Below are 20101 nucleotides of genomic sequence, written 5' to 3' on the forward strand. Positions count from 1 at the left end.
TCTCCTTATATAAAAACAAATGTCGATGAGAGTCACACATAAGCTCAGAAACACACAGCAACTCTATTTTGTCCTCATGTGTCCTTTAAGAGAAAATACCCGCACACACACAGACACACACACAGTGCTCGAACATCCACTCCAAGAGGGCAAACTCAATCATCCACCCATCTTAATGTTTAACCAGGAGTGTCACTTTGGGACACAAGAGGTTACATACATGAGATAATCACAATATTTACTTTTATGCTTGGGGCAAAGTAGCAGGAATCAGCTGTCATTTCAATTGTTTTTGATTTATTAGCATCTAAAAAAACACTATCTATATAAGAGTACATTTTTAAAAATGATTGTTTTAACATTCTGTGTGTGAGTTGCCCTTTGAGCCAATGTCTGAGCCAATGTTTGAAACCAAAAATCCTCTATAACACTCATAACATATCCAGCACAGTTTGGGGGGAAAAAAACTTCACACAACATGTCACTCAAAATATAAATCCCCTGGAGACCAAAAACTGCTCCTGCCAGTCCAAAACAGTGTCAAACATTCTCAGGCTTGTTAGACATATAAAACCTAAAGGCTACAGATACTCAGGCTGTTACATGATATACTCCGTCATAACACTGTGGACACAGACAGTTAACACACACAGTCCGGTGGTTTGCTACTGTCTGCAGTTACAGGCAGTGCTACAGAAAAAACAAATACAATTCTGCAGCCTGGTCGTATGCAGGAGAAACAATCTCTCCACAAATCCTCTGAGACGCTGGATGGAGAGAGAAGAAAGAGGAGTCTGTGTGTGTGTGTGTGTGTGTGTGTGTGTGTGTGTGTGTACAGAGGCTTTGGGTGGACTGGAGGACCTAAATGGAGACGGCGTGCTGCGGTGGCCTGTTAATGGTGAGGGGGGCTCAGAGGACCAGAGAGGAGAAAGTGTGTGTGTGTGTGTGCGTGTGAGGAGAATTACAACAGATGAGTGTGTTAGCAGCCGTAGTGAACAGGGGTTAAGTAAGGCTGTACATGCCTGATGGTTTTTGAAAGAACAATGGAAACATTTTCAATTTAAATTATGTAAACAGATTGTGTGTGTGTTCATTTACAAGTAGCACGTGTTGAAGAAAGCCAAAAACGAATTAAATAAGTGCAGCTGTGTGTACTGTATTTGTCTTTATGTGTGTGTTTCGATGTATATGTGCATGTGTGAGGGTTAGACTCAGTTTTAGATTTAGAGTCTGGATTAGGTTTAGTTTGTGTTTTTGATCACTGGGAGTGCTGTAGAGCAATTTTTCATGAACAGGACTTTTGTGTGTTTCTCTGCTAGCAAGTGCACGAGGATGTGCATGTACGTGAATTAGACATATTCACATAGGTGAATGATTAAATGCGAAACAGTAATGGCAAAGAAGAAGACTAAGATAATGTACGCAAACAGACAACCAACTGCAGAAAACTAAATTTTAAAGGGTCAGTCCACTAATAATCTACCCACAACTCTGCATAATCCACAGACCTCGCTGTCAATAGTTTATAGTAGCTCCATTACTGAATTTCAATGAGAACTCTTGCACAATTTAATTTAACTTCACTCTGATGGGGTGGCAGCAAAATAATCTAAGCCAGACATTTTAAAACTTGGATATATGGTTACATCACCAGAAAATGTATGTTTTGTAATTTGGGTGAATTAATCTAAAAAACATCAATACAACATTAGTGAGGAAGAAAGGACCTTTATAGTTTAAGTTAAAAGGATAGTAGTCGTGTGGTTATGAGGGGGTAAAGTTTTGGGACTAGAATCAATGATGTCGGTGAGGGTCCTCATAAGTTGAGATAGAAACGTGTCTTCATGTGTGTATACTGTACATAAGATGTCCAAGACAGTTTTTCTCTGCTGGAATTGCCCCAGTCCCTGAAGAGCAGCAGTCTCACTCTCTCTTTATGTCTGACTAACACACACACACACACACACACACACGCACACACACACACAAAAATGCAAATATACAAATTTAATAAAAGCATAAAACCCTTTGAAACTGACAAGACTGTGGCTTCTCATATTTTAATCACCACATTTCATTAATGCATTCCTTTTTCCACAAGCATGCTGCTCTCCGTCCAATGAGCTACTGCACACTACGCTCCAGAGTTATTTTAGTGAAAGAAAAAGATTCAAAATGTTCATTTTCTGTCACTGAAAATGAATCGCCATTGTTTATCTTTTACTTTATGGCATGAAAAATAAATTGCAGCCTTGAATATGCTGAACATTTGATCAAGGCCGCACGTCTTGGGACAAAAAGGAGCATTTATTTGAGAGTCAATTCTGACCCACACAGAGCGACCTCCCGCTGTCCTGCTTCACACGAACAAATTAAGGTGCACTCAGGCAACAATGAACAAATTCATAGCAGTCCATCAGGAATTCTGTTGAACACAAAGAAAAAAAGGGTTTTGTTTTACCTTGAAGGTTTCTGAACGTTACATTTACTGTATGCAACACACTGCCAGTCTTTAGTGGTAGTTTTAGTACCAAACAACATGCAGTACCTAATTAAATTTTTGTTGTCACTTATTAAAGTATATCAAAAAATGCCAGGATAATGTCATGATATCTGTTTTTCTATTGTGTTTAGCAGATGCTGGCTGAATACTGACTGGAAAATAGGGTGACAGACTACTCATAATTTACACATGATGGAAAAAATATAACTGCATTAAAGGTGTTGCTGCAGGTCGCCTTCTGTGGAGTCTGTCATGTTGAACCGCTATGTTCCCACAGTAGCCCAGTACAGACGAACCAAATACCAGCTGTCTGAAGCCCCATTCTCATTCCCAGGCAAACACAGACGCAAGTGGTGTTGCAATCCACAGCTTCACCACTAGATGCTACTAAATCCTCCCCACTGATCCTTGAATTTGTCATCTTGGTGTAAAATTATTTTTAAGAAGGGCAGAATTGGGCACCTGGTTAGCTCAGCGGGTAGAGCTGGCGACCCATGTACCGAGGCTGAGTCCTTGCTGCAGCGGTCCAGGGTTCGAATCCCCTTTCAGCGTGTCATCCCCTCTCTCTCTGCCCCCCCCTAAAAAAAAAAAAATAAACTACCCCAAGAGTGTGAATTGTCATAAACCCCTCATCTGTTAATTAATTGAATCAACAACAGATAAATCCCCAAAATATCATTAAAGATGTATAGCCTCATCACATGAACATTGCTATTTCTATTTCTTTTGAATGTATCAAAGCAGCTCTTATGGAGCCTCTCTGGGACTGTTATATTGTTCAATAGGCTTCATGCTTGTGTTCCACTGCAGTGTTTAAAGGCAATAACAGCATTTTAGAAGGATTTTAATTAATTATTTCATAAAACTTTGTTTAAATACTTCAAATATCACAGACTTTGGAATTCAAAAGTATTTGTTTTTGTAATGAACGCCTGCACAATAACCAGCAAAAAAGGGTAGGAAAATGTTTTGGTTATTCAGCCGGTAGTGATTCGCTTTTACTGCGTAATGTTTATTTCTTCAGCAGGATCAAGGCACATCCAGTAGAATAAAATAATGTAGGGAGATTTCTGCAGTGCAGTGGTTAAGACTTTATGATGTACTAATGCATGCCAGCTACAGGATAAAGCCATATGACCACTGTACACAAACCCCTGAACATTTTTGGCATTAGGATTTTACCCTCCACTGACTTTGGCCAAAAGTTGTGACCGTGAAGTGCTCATATTAATTTACACTCAATGTTGTGGTTGTATTTCAGCAATTAAAATCCCCACTGGGTCCTCTAATGGGAGCCAACTGGGGACTGGACTAGAGATATCAGTAAACAGGAATGTTACTCTCTTAATTGGCTGTCCAACACGTGATGGCACTTAAGTCATAATTAGTCTTTATACTGTGAGGTCTATATGTGCTGCAGCAAGATGCTAATGTGGGATTGGGGTGTGAGATAACCTGTCTAAATAATGGTCAAATAAATACAGTGCGACAATGTCCGTGTGGGGAGGTTGTCAGGGTGTCTGGATGGAAGAATAAAACAAACACAGGACTTTCACCCAGAAGATGACTGTTTGTGTCCTTTGTATAACCAAAAGTCAATGCTGCCACTAACTTAATTAAACCTAAACCTGTCCAAGTAGTTTTGGTAACCAAACTGCTGCCATTTAACAATGTTTACCACATGTTTATTGTTGTTTTCCTGACTTTTTGTGTTCCTGCACATCAAAAACTCATGCGAAATGGCCTTAAAACTGGCATGCTATTTATATGCCTTCCCATTATATTGTGTTGTACTGAGAGAATGTGAAGCAAATTTTAAAGGCTGCATATTTGCATCCAAAGTCAACACAAGGATATGAAAACATAATAAGATAAAATAAGATACTTTATTGATCCCACACTGGGGAAATTCACTCGCTACAGCAGCTCCAGATACAACACAACACATAAGAAAATACACATGAAATAAAAATAGAACAAAAAAATGCAAGATATCATGAGAATAGAATAAGAGAATAAGAGTTATATGTACACTATATAACATTTGTATACAATGAATTTGTTGTGGGCCCAGAGAATGTGTAAGTTGAAAAGTTTTAGCTACAGTGAGATATTAGTGCTTATCCTGAGGATTCATGACTCCACTGCATTTTCTGAAGACAAGGAGAGAAAGAGGCTTCTTGAGGAAAATAAACAAAAAAATAGTACAATTTACAATCAGTCAGGGTTGCGCTGTTGCACTCACAGGTAGATGCAGGCACACTCTGCACATGCATGGTCTGTGAATACTTTACTAGTTAGAGAAATCCTGTTTGTACATTGCCTGTTTAAGGCAATCAAACACAGACTAACTGGTTTTATTGATTACACCCTTGGCTGGTACTGAATTACATCCTCAGAGGCTTTTATGCTTTGTCTATGTTTTACGGTACTCGTTTTTCTACAGTACCGTAGGTGCCGGAGATTTATTTCTTCCAGACCTGACGGAGGGAGCATTTATGGCTACAAGTATTCTAGAACAACAACAAAGTGAAGATGGTGACAAGTGCATCTGCAGTGACAGCTCCACCTAGACTCATCATAAAAGAAAAACTAAAAGAAATTTCACATATGAATTCTGAACAACTCGTCACACATGTTCTCACATGTTGGAAATACTCCGTCTGGTTTAGGCGAGAGGTCGGGTATACAGAGCAGGAGGTCTCATCCATAATGATAACTGTTGTTGCGTTATCACTGAACTATGAGCTGGACACACAGACTGTGGGGCAATCTTATGTTTTCACATCACAGATGACAAAGAAAGGAAATTAAAACATGGGGTTAAAAAAATTAGACTCATGTAGGCTGATATTGACTGGCCACTATGAAAAAGTAACTTGAAAGTGGAAAGCAAACAGGGAAGCAGAAAAGAGCATGTTGATTAGTTGTTTCTTTGTATTTATCACTTGAAGGCTACATGCCACAGTTGTTTTTTGTAATGTTCAGTCCTTCAAGAAATGAAAAACACCACAAAAACTGGGACACCACCACACATTGCAACAAATTGCAGAGCCTACAGCATGAAAGAAGCAATCCGGTATTGCAGTGTTTTGGTTTCACCATATTATTCACAGTATTAAGTATAAAGAACATTTGTGCGGTAGAAGATTGACACAGGACACAGGGCCTACTTTTTTGACAATTCGAGTAGACCCAGGGTCACACACACACAAAATCTAGACAGACAAGGGGAAACAGGAGATAGGGAAAGAGGGGAGGTACAGCCGTGGAGGTAACGAAACATTCTTATTTTCAATTGATTATACACTAACATACCTATGAATATTATATTCCATTTCTGCCAATAGATCCTTCTAAATGTTACACACTGGACCTTTAAATATAGTGCGTTTTTGACTTCTGGCATTGGAGGTTGAGCCGTCAAGGCTGTCTGGGAGGGAACAACTGTCAATGAACCTCTGCCATTAGATTGGAGGCGTTCATATTGAGCCAAATTAACAAACTAACAAACAAATGTCAATTGAATCTTTCCAAATGTGATTCTTAACACACTTTAGTAGATCACATTGTAAAGGGAACTGCTCCTGTTTGGGGCTCCTTGTAAATACCATTTCCCTCTTTGTTGATGAGTCCTTGGTCTGAAGTGCAGTTTATCAATAGACTAGAAACAGGAGCCTACAATTCTTTGTGTGCATCTTGAAGATATGTAAAGACATAAAGCACTTTTAAAAGAAGAAATTTCAATCATTTTTTGAAATAAAAAGAGCCAGACAGAGAAATCTTTTCAAAAAAATAGCGTGCAAAAGCAAAAGATGTGACACATAAAATATTAAAGTCTCAGGAGAGTCAGAGAAGTGTCTTCTTGCATTAGGCTTCAAGTCTTCAGATCCTTTTCTACACAAAATGTCTGTGGTTTATGGGACAGTGAAGATGAAAATAACTCTGTAGTGCAGCTTGCCCTTTTCATTATTGAGTACTGACTTGTATTTGTGTAATTGTCATTAAAGCTGGTTGTTCTGATATTCTGATACCTGTTCACGAGCGACCGCTTTGATGAATAATTAGAAAAAACTTGAGTGGTTGACTGACTTTTCATTATTGAACCACCACCTTAAAACCTTTGATCAAATTGCCAATGGATGAAAACAAAGGATGGCAACAGTGGTGGAAAGTAACTAAGAACTATTCTACTCCACTACATTTCAGAGAGAAATATTGTACTTTTTACTTCCCTTCTAGAATATAGTTTATAAATTATGTTTTGTTATAAATTACTGCAGAATTTTTAATATTTATGGGTTTTGGACAAAACAAGCATAGTGAAAGTGTCACATTGGGCTCCGGGTATGACGGGATTTGTCACTATTTTCTGAATTTTTACAAACCAAACAATTAATCAGTGAATGGAGAAAGTAAATCCATAATGAAAAAAATAATTTAGTTCAGTCCTATAAAATAGTCCAAAATAGTCCACCTCACCCAACTACAAACATAAAAATTATGCATTAGTCACAATAATCTGATGATAATATATATAATAGTGTAAGAGTCACAGAGCACATTTTTCAGCATTAAATACTTTTATTTTTAATACTTAAGTACATTTCCCTGATTATACTTACATTTACTTAAGTAACATTTTCAATGCAGGACATTTATTAGTATTTCTACTGTCTGGTATTATTAAGTAAATAAGTAAAGTAAGTAAAATGTATTTATATAGAGCTTTTCATAGATGTAAGTCATTAAGTGCTTTACAAAGGCAATGTACAATGACAAAGGCACAGTACAACAAAGAAAGGAACTATGAGGGGCCGTCAGGGACATTATTCATAATTACCTCTCACAAACACATGTGAAATGCTCTTACATACACTACTGAAACACTCTCACATAAACAACTGGAAGATTATTTGCTCACACACACTACTGAAACGCTCTCACACATACAACTGAAACGCTTTTATATACACTACTGAAACGCTCTCACACATACAACTGAAACGCTCTTATATACACTACTGAAACGCTCTCACACATACAACTGAAACACTCTCACACATACAACTGAAATGCTCTTATATACACTACTGAAACACTCTCACACATACAACTGAAACACTCTTATATACGCTACTGAATCGCTCTTATATACACTACTGAAATGCTCTCACACATACAACTGAAACGCTCTTATATACACTACTGAAACGCTCTCACAAATACAACTGAAATGCTCTTATATACACTACTGAAATGCTCTCACACATACAACTGAAATGCTCTTATATACACTACTGAAACGCTCTCACGCGTACTACTGAAACGCTCTTATATACACTACTGAAACGCTCTCACACATACAACTGAAACGCTCTTATATACACTACTAAAACGCTCTCACACATACAACTGAAACACTATTATATACACTACTGAAACGCTCTCACACATACAACTGAAACGCTGATGATCAGTTCAGTCAGGACCACTTTCGTCAAAATATCTTATATTCCAAGCATAATTACATTTGGCGGTATGGCTCTGTTCTGGGACCTCCTTGTCCTTCCGCGTGCCTACGTGGAAAACCTTAAGGCAGGGAGAGCACACCTCCCTGCCCTTCCATGTGCATACATGGAAAAGTTTAAGACAAGGAGAGCGGCAGCAGAGACCCCCGGGTACAGAACAGAGCAGCATCAATGGCAATCAGAAAATGACATTGATTAATTAGAAACAACATAAAAGGAGGAGCTGGGGTGGAGGTGGGTGCAAAGGCTTGTAGAGGGAGCAGCAGAGATAGGCAGGCAGGCTAAAGCAGCCTAAATAAGGCGCCATGCATGATGTTTGCCAATTGGATGCTTGAGGAAATCAGGTGAGCTGTCAGCTGACTGTGTATGGTATCCAATGGGAAGCTTAGAGGAATCAGCGGATGTATGTTTATGACTAGCTGTGCTCGTATGATATAGCTGTAACTGAAAGCTAAGCCTGACTTCGTGCCCTGCCTGAACTAACGCTATGCTCAATTTCAGTCAGGACCACTTTCGTCAAAATATCTTATATTCCAAGCAGAATTACATTTGGCGGTATGGCTCTGTTCTGGGACCTCCTTGTCCTTCCGCGTGCCTACGTGGAAAACCTTAAGGCAGGGAGAGCACACCTCCTGCCCTTCCATGTGCATACATGGAAAAGTTTAAGACAAGGAGAGCGGCAGCAGAGACCCCCAAAGAACCATACCAGGCAACCTCCCTTCCATGAGCTACATGGAAGTGCCATTAAGAGGAGCCAGCAGCACAAATTTTTTTGTAAGAAATAAATAACAGTAATAAAGCCAATAACTTATGCAGATACTAGTTTAAGTAACTTGGCTGAGAATTAATAAAGAGATCCCAAAAAAGTTATGCTAGAAGAATATTTAAATTAAGCCAGCAAAACATATTTCCCAAACAGTGTGTTATATTTAGTGGTGTGGCTCTGTATGGGACCTCCTTGTCCTTCCACATGCCTACGTGGAAAACCTTAAGGCAGGGAGAGCACATCTCCCTGCCCTTCCATGTGCATTCACGGAAAAGTTTAAGACAAGGAGAGCGGCAGCAGAGACCCCCAAAGAACCACACCAGGCAACCTCCCTTCCATGAGCTACATGGAAGTGCCAGTAAGAGGAGCCAGCAGGACTATAAACCAATACGTCTAAGCAGACACTAGTTGAAGTACATGGCTAAGTATGCTAGAGATATCCCCAGAAATTGCTATACATTAATGAATTTAAGCCGGAATTACAGGGCACTCATTGCTTTCTGAGCATCAAGAATTGCTTGCCCTCAGGCCGGAGATATCGTTCGTAAGCAGATAATGAACATTACCCATAGCCTTAGCATCGAGACAGGAGCTACGGATGCTGCATTGTTGCTGCTCCTATGCGAATTGAATGGAGGAGTTATTTAATGTAGATTAGCTAAGCCAGATCGCATATACTGAGCAGTAGATAGCCTGTAGGATTGCATGGTTGTGTTTAGTCTAACACGGTTTGAGAAAATGGGGGGCAAGTCAGGCTGGATGGCACTGCCTCCGGGCACAGCTGGTGAAATCCTGCAATTCAAACCAGGCCAAAATCAGCAATTGTTATCCAAGCATGGAATATGAGCTGCTCTAATAATGAATTTACCCAACATAGATAACCAAGTGAGGCGCCTTACAAATCTATTAATGAATGGAACTGAAGAACGCCCTTGTAAATGATGTTGGCAGTTGCCTCATGTGTCACAAAAACATGATTGTTACCTTGACCAGTGTTTTCCCCACAGAAACATGAAACAACAATTGGGTACATTCATTAAAAAGGTAGTAGAGGCATAGCTGGCAAGGATGACAGTATTTTAGCCATATGTCTGTGAACCACTGATTATTAAAATACCCCCCAAACCTACAGAAGGGTGGTTATCATACAGGTCAATCCTGCCACTTCTACTGTATGTTTGAATTAATTATATCTCCATTATGTCTGTACACAACACCGAAAACTGTGGATCCATTGCTCTTCCCTAAATGCCCCTCATGTCTGCTCCCTATCTTCTAAGCTCAGCAAAGCTGTTCATTAGTGATCTAGTAGATCATAGCAGTCACACTATTAGACCTTGCTGTTGACATAAAGCTCCCAGGGTGAACTGGCACACAGTGTTCGATTTATTTATATGTACTCAATATGCTGCGTCTTTATAATTAATGGCAAATGATGATTCTAGCTGCTCGTTGTAAAATAAGGAGATGCCATACCATTATCACACAGAAGAGATCAGGACTGGGGCTCGGATCTGCAGCCCTTCTCCAAGCTCACCATATCATGGAGTGCTCTATAAATCGGAGAGGTCCAGAAGCCTGGATACAAGGGAACTTCCCTGGGGAATAACACACATGCCAATTTAAGATGTCTAAGCAAGGAAAGCAGTTCTCTTTTGGAAATACTACTGCCTGCTGCTTTCATTACCTCTCTGATGCGATTTGCATCAGTACACTATCTAGAGTGAAGCCTAGAACTCTAGCTTTACAGGGTCTGATGTTTCTCCTTGGAAAGCGGAAGACCTAATGTTTAAAAGGTATATTTAAGAGCAAAAATGCATGGTCTGATTTTGAATTGATAGTCAACTAACAGAAAACCGTCTACGAGATGGAGCACGAAAGCAGTTGCAGTTATTAAAAGAATCCAGCAGAGAGCCTCTGACAAGTGTCAAATATGTGGGGCTGCTGTAACAACTAAAGGTGAGCCTAACTGAGAAGTAAATTTCTCTTCATTTAAACCGAACAGATACCAATGTGAAGGTGTAATACATGACTTAAATGCATCTGTGACATCTGCCTTGGCTAGCCATGTGCCTCTACATGCTTCTTTAATCAACTGATGGCATTGTAGATTATAGCATAAAATAAGGAAAAAGTGCCAGAGGATTTAAACTATTTATACCTTAGTTTCACTTGCAAGAGCAGATAAATTAATAATTATGTTTATTTATTTTCCCTGAATATCCTGGTAGCTATACCTTAATGCTTGTTGAGAAGGCGATTTATGAATGGACCAATATGAACCTTGTTAACCTTTCTTCAGTAAAGCATCGACTATGTCAGCTCTTCAAAGCAGATTGTAGGTTTGCAACCAAGTCAGCCCAGCAAGGAACCATGAACCAGCCCTATAACAGAATGCTTTCTTAGCGCCTTCCCCAGCTCAGGGACGTTTACTGGGGTTGAAGGTTTATCTCTCATGCCCCCTTTTGAGAGGCAGCACGTTCTTCCCTATGGTGATTGGGACTCCACTTCCCAGCATTCTCGGCGGAAATGTGACGCCGTCAAAACAAGCTGCTGTGACGTCATCGTCAAGCGCTGCACCTGTGGGACCACGCGCTCTACCTGCAGACAGCGAGGAGGGAAACAGGCCAACTGCGGACGGACTGGCCGGCCTGACGTGCCGGGCCGAACCCTGGACCCTTGAACCAATGACGGCAAGCGACAACCGGATGTTGGACAGAGCTGACAAGCAAGACAGGTGGAGCCGGCCGCTGCGCCTGGGACCCGCGCCCCCTGGAAGGCAGCGCAGCGCAGCGCCGGGCCGGGACCGGGACCGCAGCGGAGCCGCGGGCAATTCCTCCCCCTTCTGCGGACCCTCCAGACCAGAGCAGCCGGACACAACTGCGGATGTTGTTCAAGCGACACTCTCCCCAACAGCCGAGATCGCTGCTGAGACTTCACAATGCAATCGACCCGCCATCATACTCACCGCAGACAGGACAAGTAGAAACAACCGACAAACCACAAGTAACGCTCACAACATCCTGGCAAAAGGCTTGTAGAGGGAGCAGCAGAGATAGGCAGGCAGGCTAAAGCAGCCTAAATAGGCGCCATGCATGATGTTTGCCAATTGGATGCTTGAGGAAATCAGGTGAGCTGTCAGCTGACTGTGTATGGTATCCAATGGGAAGCTTAGAGGAATCAGCGGATGTATGTTTATGACTAGCTGTGCTCGTATGATATAGCTGTAACTGAAAGCTAAGCCTGACTTCGTGCCCTGCCTGAACTAACGCTATGCTCAATTAGTGCACGAAAGCTGCATGCTGCCTGTTACGTTACTCAAGCCTTTGAGTTTGCTTTTTTTAACTTCTTAACTTGTATTCTCTTTTTATTCGTTCTTATTTTTTCACTGTAACTCTCTGAAGTCCTTCCCTCTCTAACAATGTTGTTTGAGAGAGTTTTTGTGTTTTATTTCGTGTTTTAATGCTGCTTCCACCGGGACACTAGGGCGGCCATTTCCTTCACATCAAAAAGGAAGCTGGTTCCACAGGAGAGGAGCTTGGTAACTGAAGGCTCTGGCTCCTGTTCTACTTTTAGAGACTATAGGAACCACAAGTAGCCCAGGATTCAGAGAACGTAGTGTTCTAGAGGGGTGATAGGGTGCTATGAGCTCTTTAAGATATGAAGGGGCCTGACCGTGAAGAGCTTTATAGGTGAAGAGGAGAATTTTAAATTCTATTCTAAATTTTACAGGGAGCCAGTGCAGAGAAGCTAGTACAGGAGAGATGTGATCTCTTTTTCTAATTCCTGTCAGTACTCGTGCTGCAGAATTTTGAATTAATTGGAGATTTTAATGGACTTATTGGGGCAACCTGATAATAAAGAGTTTCAGTAATCCAGCCCAGAAGTAACAAATGCATGGATTAGTTTTTCTGCATCTGTCTGTGATAGGATGTGTCTAATTTTTGTAATATTACGTAAATGAAAGAAGGCAGTCCTAGAGGTTTGCTTCATGTGGGAATTAGATGACAGATCCTGATCAAAGATAACTCCAAGATTCCTGACAGTGGTGCTAGAGGCCAAGGTAATGCCATCTAGAGTAACTATATCTTTAGACAGTGAGTCTCTAAGATTTTTGGGGCCAAGTACAAGAATTTCGTTTTTTTTCTCAGTTTAACATCAGAAAATTGCAGCTCATCAGAAAATTGCAACTCATCTGCAGATATCATCTGCAAATAGATGGTATGCTATGTTAAATCGGTCTATGGTCTGACCCAGGGGCAGCAAGTATAAAGAAAATAGCAAAGGCCCCAAAACCAAGCCCTGAGGGACACCACAAGACAGAGGAGAGGAATCAGATACAAAATCTCCACTAGAGACAGTGGAACTTCTGTCAGTGAGATAACACCAGTCTAATTCTATGCCTGATATGTTGACCCAATCACATTGCCTCTAAATTACTTTATGAAGGTCTACTGTATCAATTGTAGAACTAAGATCAAGGAGTACTAAAACAGAACAGTCACTCACGTCAGGGGACATGAGAATGTCATTAGAAACCCTCAGATTATCCAAAAGCCTAACTGAAATGTATGATAGATATTGTGCCTCTCCAAAGCTTATTAGTACTTTTATTTAAGTAAAGGATCTGAATACTTCTTCCACTACTGCAACATACAGTACATACAGAAGCAGATGGAGAGGGAGGAAAAGTAAGTAAGCCTAGAAACTGAAAAACTCAGAGCTACAATACTTAATATCATGGTGATGGTCGAACCAAAACAATATCAAAGGAACCTGTGTTTTTAGGCCGTCTGTTTAGTTCTCCTCTGCGTCGATACATATTTCATTGGGCCTCAACAAAGCGAGTCAGGAGCATATTCTATCACAAAGGCCTCTGAACAAAGTCCCACATGTATGCTGGACAGCACACACACGCACACACAAAGCAGCTCAATTGTCTCCACACTGGGTTGGCGTGTCCAGGCTCAGCAGAAGTGCCCTTAGGTGAAAAAGAAGCTACAGAGAAAGCAAGAAGACCCTCAATTGTCTCTCCAAGGAGAGGAAGGCTTATGGAGAAAAAAACCTGAGAATGTTTTATCAAAGAGATGATATTACAAAGGACAAGTTTTGCAGACAAGCCCCCACATATTTCTTTGTAATCACTTGTTTCATCATGTCCCAATCACTTGTGAGCTGAGAATGTGTATAAAAATCGAAGCCATTGTAAATGAATGAAATCATTCTAAATGTGTGAAAAACTGACATTTTGTTGACAAGTTTCTCTAATGAACACAGCTACATTCTTCACTGTTATTCCTCCCAACCAGACCCAATGTTTTAGTAAAGTTGAAGGCTTAAATCGCAAATGTCCCTCCTGTTTTCTTGAGAGGACCTGGTGGTTCATGGTGGACCAACAGGTAGACCTTTGGGTCTACCTCCTCTTTTAGTCTCTTAGCCTCTTTCTTTCTCTGTGAGCCTCATTCAAAGGTTTTTCTCATCCCTGTGCCTGCATTTGTGACAAGACAGAATGTGCCTACACAGTTCCTCTGAGATAGCTGGAGGTCAGGCCTCCGAGGAACTTTAGCTGCATTGACCCCAAATGTACTTATTCTGCATTAAGGTGGGACTATCTGCTGGCTGTTTTGAATGTGGTGTTTGCTTGCTGTACTCGTATGAGTATTCTGTGTAACCACAATAAATATAAAAAGAAGTTCAACTGCAGTTTGTTTTGTAGTGGAGAACTGTCTCTATTTAAATATGCTAACAGATCAGATAGGCAAGGAGTTTCCTCTTCTCATATTCTCAATTCTGGTGAAACAGATGTAAATGTAACCTTAAACATGCAGTAACTAAAACAAAAAAACCTACAAGATTATGAACACAACACTGACATATGATCAGATTTTAAGTTAAATGTTAGACAAACATCCAGTTCAACATGGATTCTCTTTTAGCTCTGTTTTCAGTCTCCAACTCCTGAGGGAGATATCTGGTTCTTTAGTAGGTTAATGCTCCACTATGTTCACCATTTAGTGGCTGTGTTTGTCTGCAGTTTGGTGCAGAGCAGGTTGTATATAGTGAGCTCTTAGAGATTTTTTGCTGAAAACTAACCCCAAGACAAACAAACAGTGGGCATAAACTTGCTATAAAGTTCTGCAAACCTGAGGTGAACTGCAGGTTCAAGTGATCATTCTCTGTAGGTTACTAAAAGTGACCCCTTTCACATTTTCCCATGGAGACACAGCTTTCAGGGGACCAGTCGACAGTGGATAGGGCCTGGGGTTTTATTTTTCCTCTTTTTTTATTTCTTAATTTATGTAGCCTATTTTTTCTTTATTTTCTATTTGTTTCATTAGCATCTACATTCTTCACTATGTTAGCTATGTATTTTTGTGGGTTCCCCATGTTCCGAGTACTGTTACTTACTTACTGAAGCATACAATTGTGCCAGTGCATATGACAGTAATTCCTTATAATGACATACATTGAACATTAGATAGATGATTGCCTTTATTCCATGCATAGCATACAATAATGGTAATTCTCTTTAAATAAAAAAGCATTTCTAATTCACAACCATTTTTATAGATAATTTTTCCAGTGGCAAATATTATATTTGCGATTAATGGCAAATAAGATCAAGAGAATAACTCAACATTCCATACAATGCACTTTAAGAAACAATATTGTACAACAGGACAAATGGATCATGTTGCCATACGCCTCAATCAAAAATATTAAATACTAATCGAACAAACAAACTGAAAACATGTAAAAGCTCATTTAACTGTAATAATTTAGCTCTAAATTATCCAAATAAAGTGGATACTGACTGAAAACATTAAAAAAGGCTTGAGAATTTCAAGGCCCAGTGTGTAGGATTTAGTGGCCTCTGGCGGTGTGGTTGCAAGACTGTTACTCCTTTGCTTCAACCCCTTTTCCAAGTGCAAAGGAGAAACTACGGTGGTGGCGAAAAACAGCCTTATCTAGAGCCAGTGTTAGGTTTGTTCATTCTGAGCAACTGTACAAACATGGTGGTTCAACATGGTGGCCGCCATGGAAGGTGACCAGCCGTGTCTGTAGATAAAAAGACTCATTCTAATGTAACAAAGACTTCAGGTGATTATACACTAATGAAAACATACCTGTGAATATTATATTGCATTTCTGCCATAGATCCTCGTAATTTTACACACTGGACCTTTAACCAGACATCTTGGTACTGCAATGCTAAATAGTTCAAATGATCATTTGTGTCATGTTACTGTATTACCCCTTGTTTGAAGGTTCTCAGATAGCCAAAATGCTTTGGATACAATATCTTCAGACAAGATCAAATAAATTGCACTGTGGTAGCATGTAAAGTGTTTCATTTCAAAACAGGTTATACTTTCATTTTCAAAAAGTAGCACCTACTCATACAAAAAAATCTAATAACTGATATAATTAATGATATGAAATTCCCAGTTGAATAAAATGAACTGATTACCTTTTTCCAAGAACACTGTACACATTCATTGTATTTAATGTGATCATTTAGTTGCTCTAGGCAACGCATCTATGTACATTTTGACGTATTCTGCATCCATTCAAACTGACACAACCCCCAAACACTTGATGTCCAGTAAGAAATTAGAGTGAAACAGCTCATTATTCCTTTAGGTGTAATGAAAAAGTACATGCACATGATCTTGTACATGAGTTCAGCGCTCCACTATCAGTGTTCGGTGTGCAGGCCATCATACAAAGCTCTCCTCCATGTTGGAACACAGCAGGAAAGAGTCGACTAGCCGTGGTTTGATCAGCTGCTGGTGGTCGGCTGGCTCAATGCTGTCTGGACACCCTGCTGCCAGCCTCCTCAAGGCAGCCTGGAGACACACACACACACACACACACACACACACACACTCAGTATGCATATGAAAAGACCCATAACACGCTGTACTCCTATATTCAAACACATAGATTAAAATAATTTTAAGTGGGGAAGCACAATTTCAACTGTGCATATTTAATGTTGTTAAATAAACAAAAACTTTCTGTGCCTGCAGGTTTACAGTAAACAACAGCATACTGTAGTGATACTGTAATAAATTCAACCCTACCAAGCGAGCAGTGTGTTTTAATAACACACCACGATTTTTCGTTCAACATCTCATGTGATTTCAGGAGACCATCAGTGCTGTGTGTGACGTCTCAAACTAATTCAGCCAGGAGACCCTCCAACATTTACATTTAAAATTACAAATGATCTGTGAAAGCTCAGCCTCCTTTGAAGGTAAAAATTCAACACCCACAAATGCTCTACTTAACCCTTGGCTAAAAGGATAAAATGGAATCACATTAATTTGAATAGACTGACAAATGTGGTTACAGTGAAGAGGGCATTTCTGGGCGCAGCGAGGCAGCCCAATTAAGCCCCTGACCATTATGCGCTTCAAATCCCCTCATCGGCCCTAAGATCTGGTCTTGATAATTATGATCAGAATTAAAGAATGATAAAGTACAAGCAGGGAGATTATTCATGATATGTACATATTTAAACATACAATGTTTGAGATGATGTGTCAGCTATCTCAACATGGTTTAAAGATACTGGTTAGTTGTGATCATTTTCAGATATTGCCCTGTGGATGTAATTAAATTGGACAGTCATTTGGTGCACTGATGTTACACGTGTGGGCCTGTAGTATAGTGCCCTCAGTTTGTACTATAAAGCGAGTGCAGGTAGTGAAATAAGCAGTTTGAATGTTTGAATGATATATTTGTATTCAGGACATGGAGTCATTTACATTTATGGGGCTGCACACACATAAAGAAACATACACTTTATACCTACCAGGCAAGCGACCAGCACTGAGTCGCTGTTATTTCTCTCAGTAGGGGAGCGACACAGTTCAATAAGACGAGGAACAGCTAAAGACAGGAGAGGTAAAAGTCAGTTACAAGCTTGTCCCATTCTTAGACACTGATATCAACTATAAACAGTGGCGCACAGGAGAGCAATTGTGTACAGGAAACATACAGAGTAAAATTACTTTTTGTAATGCATAAAATATTCCTACAATAAAGTCAGTTTAATAAAGAAGTTACATTTAGGTTCAAATAATAATTGCAAAATAAATGTGACTGTAATCTGATACAATTACCAAGAAAACAATATGTTATTAAAATACAATTACTAATAAAAGGGTGATTACAATATTCTTTTTTGGGTAAAAAAGCTTATATGTAGAATATAATATTCATTGTTTTGAAGTCAAGGGTAGGGTGGCTTACAAGGAGCTTTCTCTACAGATAGACAGGCTGTATTAATTGGCCAGTATACGCTCAAATCATTGGTTCTTTTGTTTGAATCTGCAGCATCTGCCAATCAAATCAATAAGCATTGCTCTAGACAATCAGTGTTGAGTACAGTGGTGAGGTTTACACTGCCTGGTTTAAATTTATATTTTAAATGCTTTATTGCCCAGTTTAAAACATTTGTTAGAAAAGTAATCAAAACATACTGAAATGTAATAAGTTACATTCATTCATTAAAGTACTAACTACTAACTTAAAGTAGTTACATTACTTATTACATTTTTTTTACAGAATAACTAGTTATCTGTAACCCATTGCAGTTCAAAAGTAACCTTGCTTACCAACACTGATTACTATGTTTATAAAACCACTTATGTTCCCTTTGCTCATTAAAAAAAAAAAACTTTGTCTTTTTGCCCCTTTTTTGTAAGCACTTTCTTTGTTTTCTTGTTTATTGTTCTCAACTTTTTTCTGCATTAGTTAACAATACTATTTAATGAAGAATAAACAGTGTAACAGTGTTGTAACAAAACTGAAATTCTGCACTACCTTTTAGCTGGATGGCTGTTTGAGCTACATCAGAGTCTCTGCTTAGACGGGCCAGTGTGACAGCAGCTTTCTGCTGAACACGCTCACAGGCGGCGCCCTCTGATGGACTGGAGGAGGACGGCTTTTCTCCTAGCAGAAGCAGCAGTCGCTCTATTCCTATAAGACATAATATACAGTGCACATTAGTCAGGCAAGAAATCAAGGAAACAAAGATGTCAGGAAGGATAGAAATTAACAAAAAGTACAAAGTTAAAGTACAACAAGAAAGATAGAAATGTAATACCAAAGAAACACATCTACACAAAACAGACAAGCAGTAAGTTAGATAGGAACCTGACACATCAAGTAGATGATTTTAAAATTTTACAACCATAAAGTTACACAAGATTCAGACAAAACAAAGTGCTCAGGAGCCAGACATTATATATATTTTTTGGGGGCTTTTATTGCCTTTATTATAGTGACAGAGGAAGACCGACAGGAAAGGGGGGCAGAGAGAGAGGGGATGACACGCAGCAAAGGGCCGCAGGTCGGATTCAAACCCTGGGCCGCTGAAGCAAGGACTCAGCCTCGGTACATGGGTCGCCAGCTCTACCAACTGAGCTATCCAGGCGCCCAGGAGCAAGACATTACACACGTCCCTGTCAAAAATGATTTATAAATGCAGTCCAAATATAAAAGAGAAAGAGATTAGATTAAAACAGCATCATCACTCAGGTTTTTAGGTAGTAACATATAATTCTTTAGATTTACTCTAATATTCACAAGTGCTGAGGCTCACTGCTTCAGGACGATTGCAGGTACAAAGACTATGACAAGCTGACTCTGAAACACATTATGCACACGTGCGTATTCTAGAAGTATAAATATTTTTGGCTATTCCATGATCAAATTTGAAAATACTCACTATCGGAGGCAAAAGCAAGCCACACAATTTATCTGGAAACACTTACCTACTGACTGAGGGACCAATACACATACTGAAAACATATGCATCAATCCATGAATTAAAGCATAGAAACAATGGAATATGTTGCACAGAGTGGACTCATAGCCGGAAATTTAAATAGTGAAAATGAAGTATGAAAAAAATGAAAAGAAAAGAACATTAAAATACATTACAGGTGTCTGAAAGTATCTGCATATGATCTGTGGTTATTGTCATTAAGTCCTGCCAGGTACCTTCACAGATATTATCTGATGCTGCCATCTTGAGGATTAATAAAGAACTTGTTCTTGCTTGTACATCAACTTGTGGGTATTGTTGGTGTATGTCCTTCATCCAACAGCAGTTGCTGATAAAAAATAAAAATGCTGTGTAACATTCAAGAACAAATTATAATTGAAAAATGGATTACCTTGTTCTTGCAGGACTTCAGAAGCACACTGCTCTAAAACTGACAGGTTTGCCAAGATTGTCACCACCTGAGATTAAAAAAAACAAAAAAAACACGATGAAAGGTTTGG

General features: G+C 39.6%; 1 protein-coding gene across 4 annotated transcripts in view; it reads right to left on the minus strand.

Annotated features, from left to right (window-relative positions):
- Positions 1-15274: 15274 nt before the first annotated feature.
- The window catches only part of LOC127353380 (protein inscuteable homolog), a 53673-nt gene continuing 48846 nt past the window's right edge, over positions 15275-20101 (minus strand). For all 4 annotated transcript variants that reach the window (XM_051382571.1, XM_051382568.1, XM_051382570.1 and 1 more), the window contains 4 exons: positions 19993-20059; positions 18635-18790; positions 17622-17698; positions 15275-16650 (listed from right to left, as the gene is read on the minus strand). In XM_051382571.1, the coding sequence (XP_051238531.1) occupies positions 16522-16650; positions 17622-17698; positions 18635-18790; positions 19993-20059 (429 nt within the window). In that variant the 3' untranslated portion in view covers positions 15275-16521. The remainder of the gene's footprint in view (positions 16651-17621; positions 17699-18634; positions 18791-19992; positions 20060-20101) is intronic.

This window comes from Dicentrarchus labrax, unplaced genomic scaffold, assembly GCF_905237075.1.
Source record: "Dicentrarchus labrax unplaced genomic scaffold, dlabrax2021, whole genome shotgun sequence".
NCBI classification, from domain to species: domain Eukaryota; kingdom Metazoa; phylum Chordata; class Actinopteri; family Moronidae; genus Dicentrarchus; species Dicentrarchus labrax.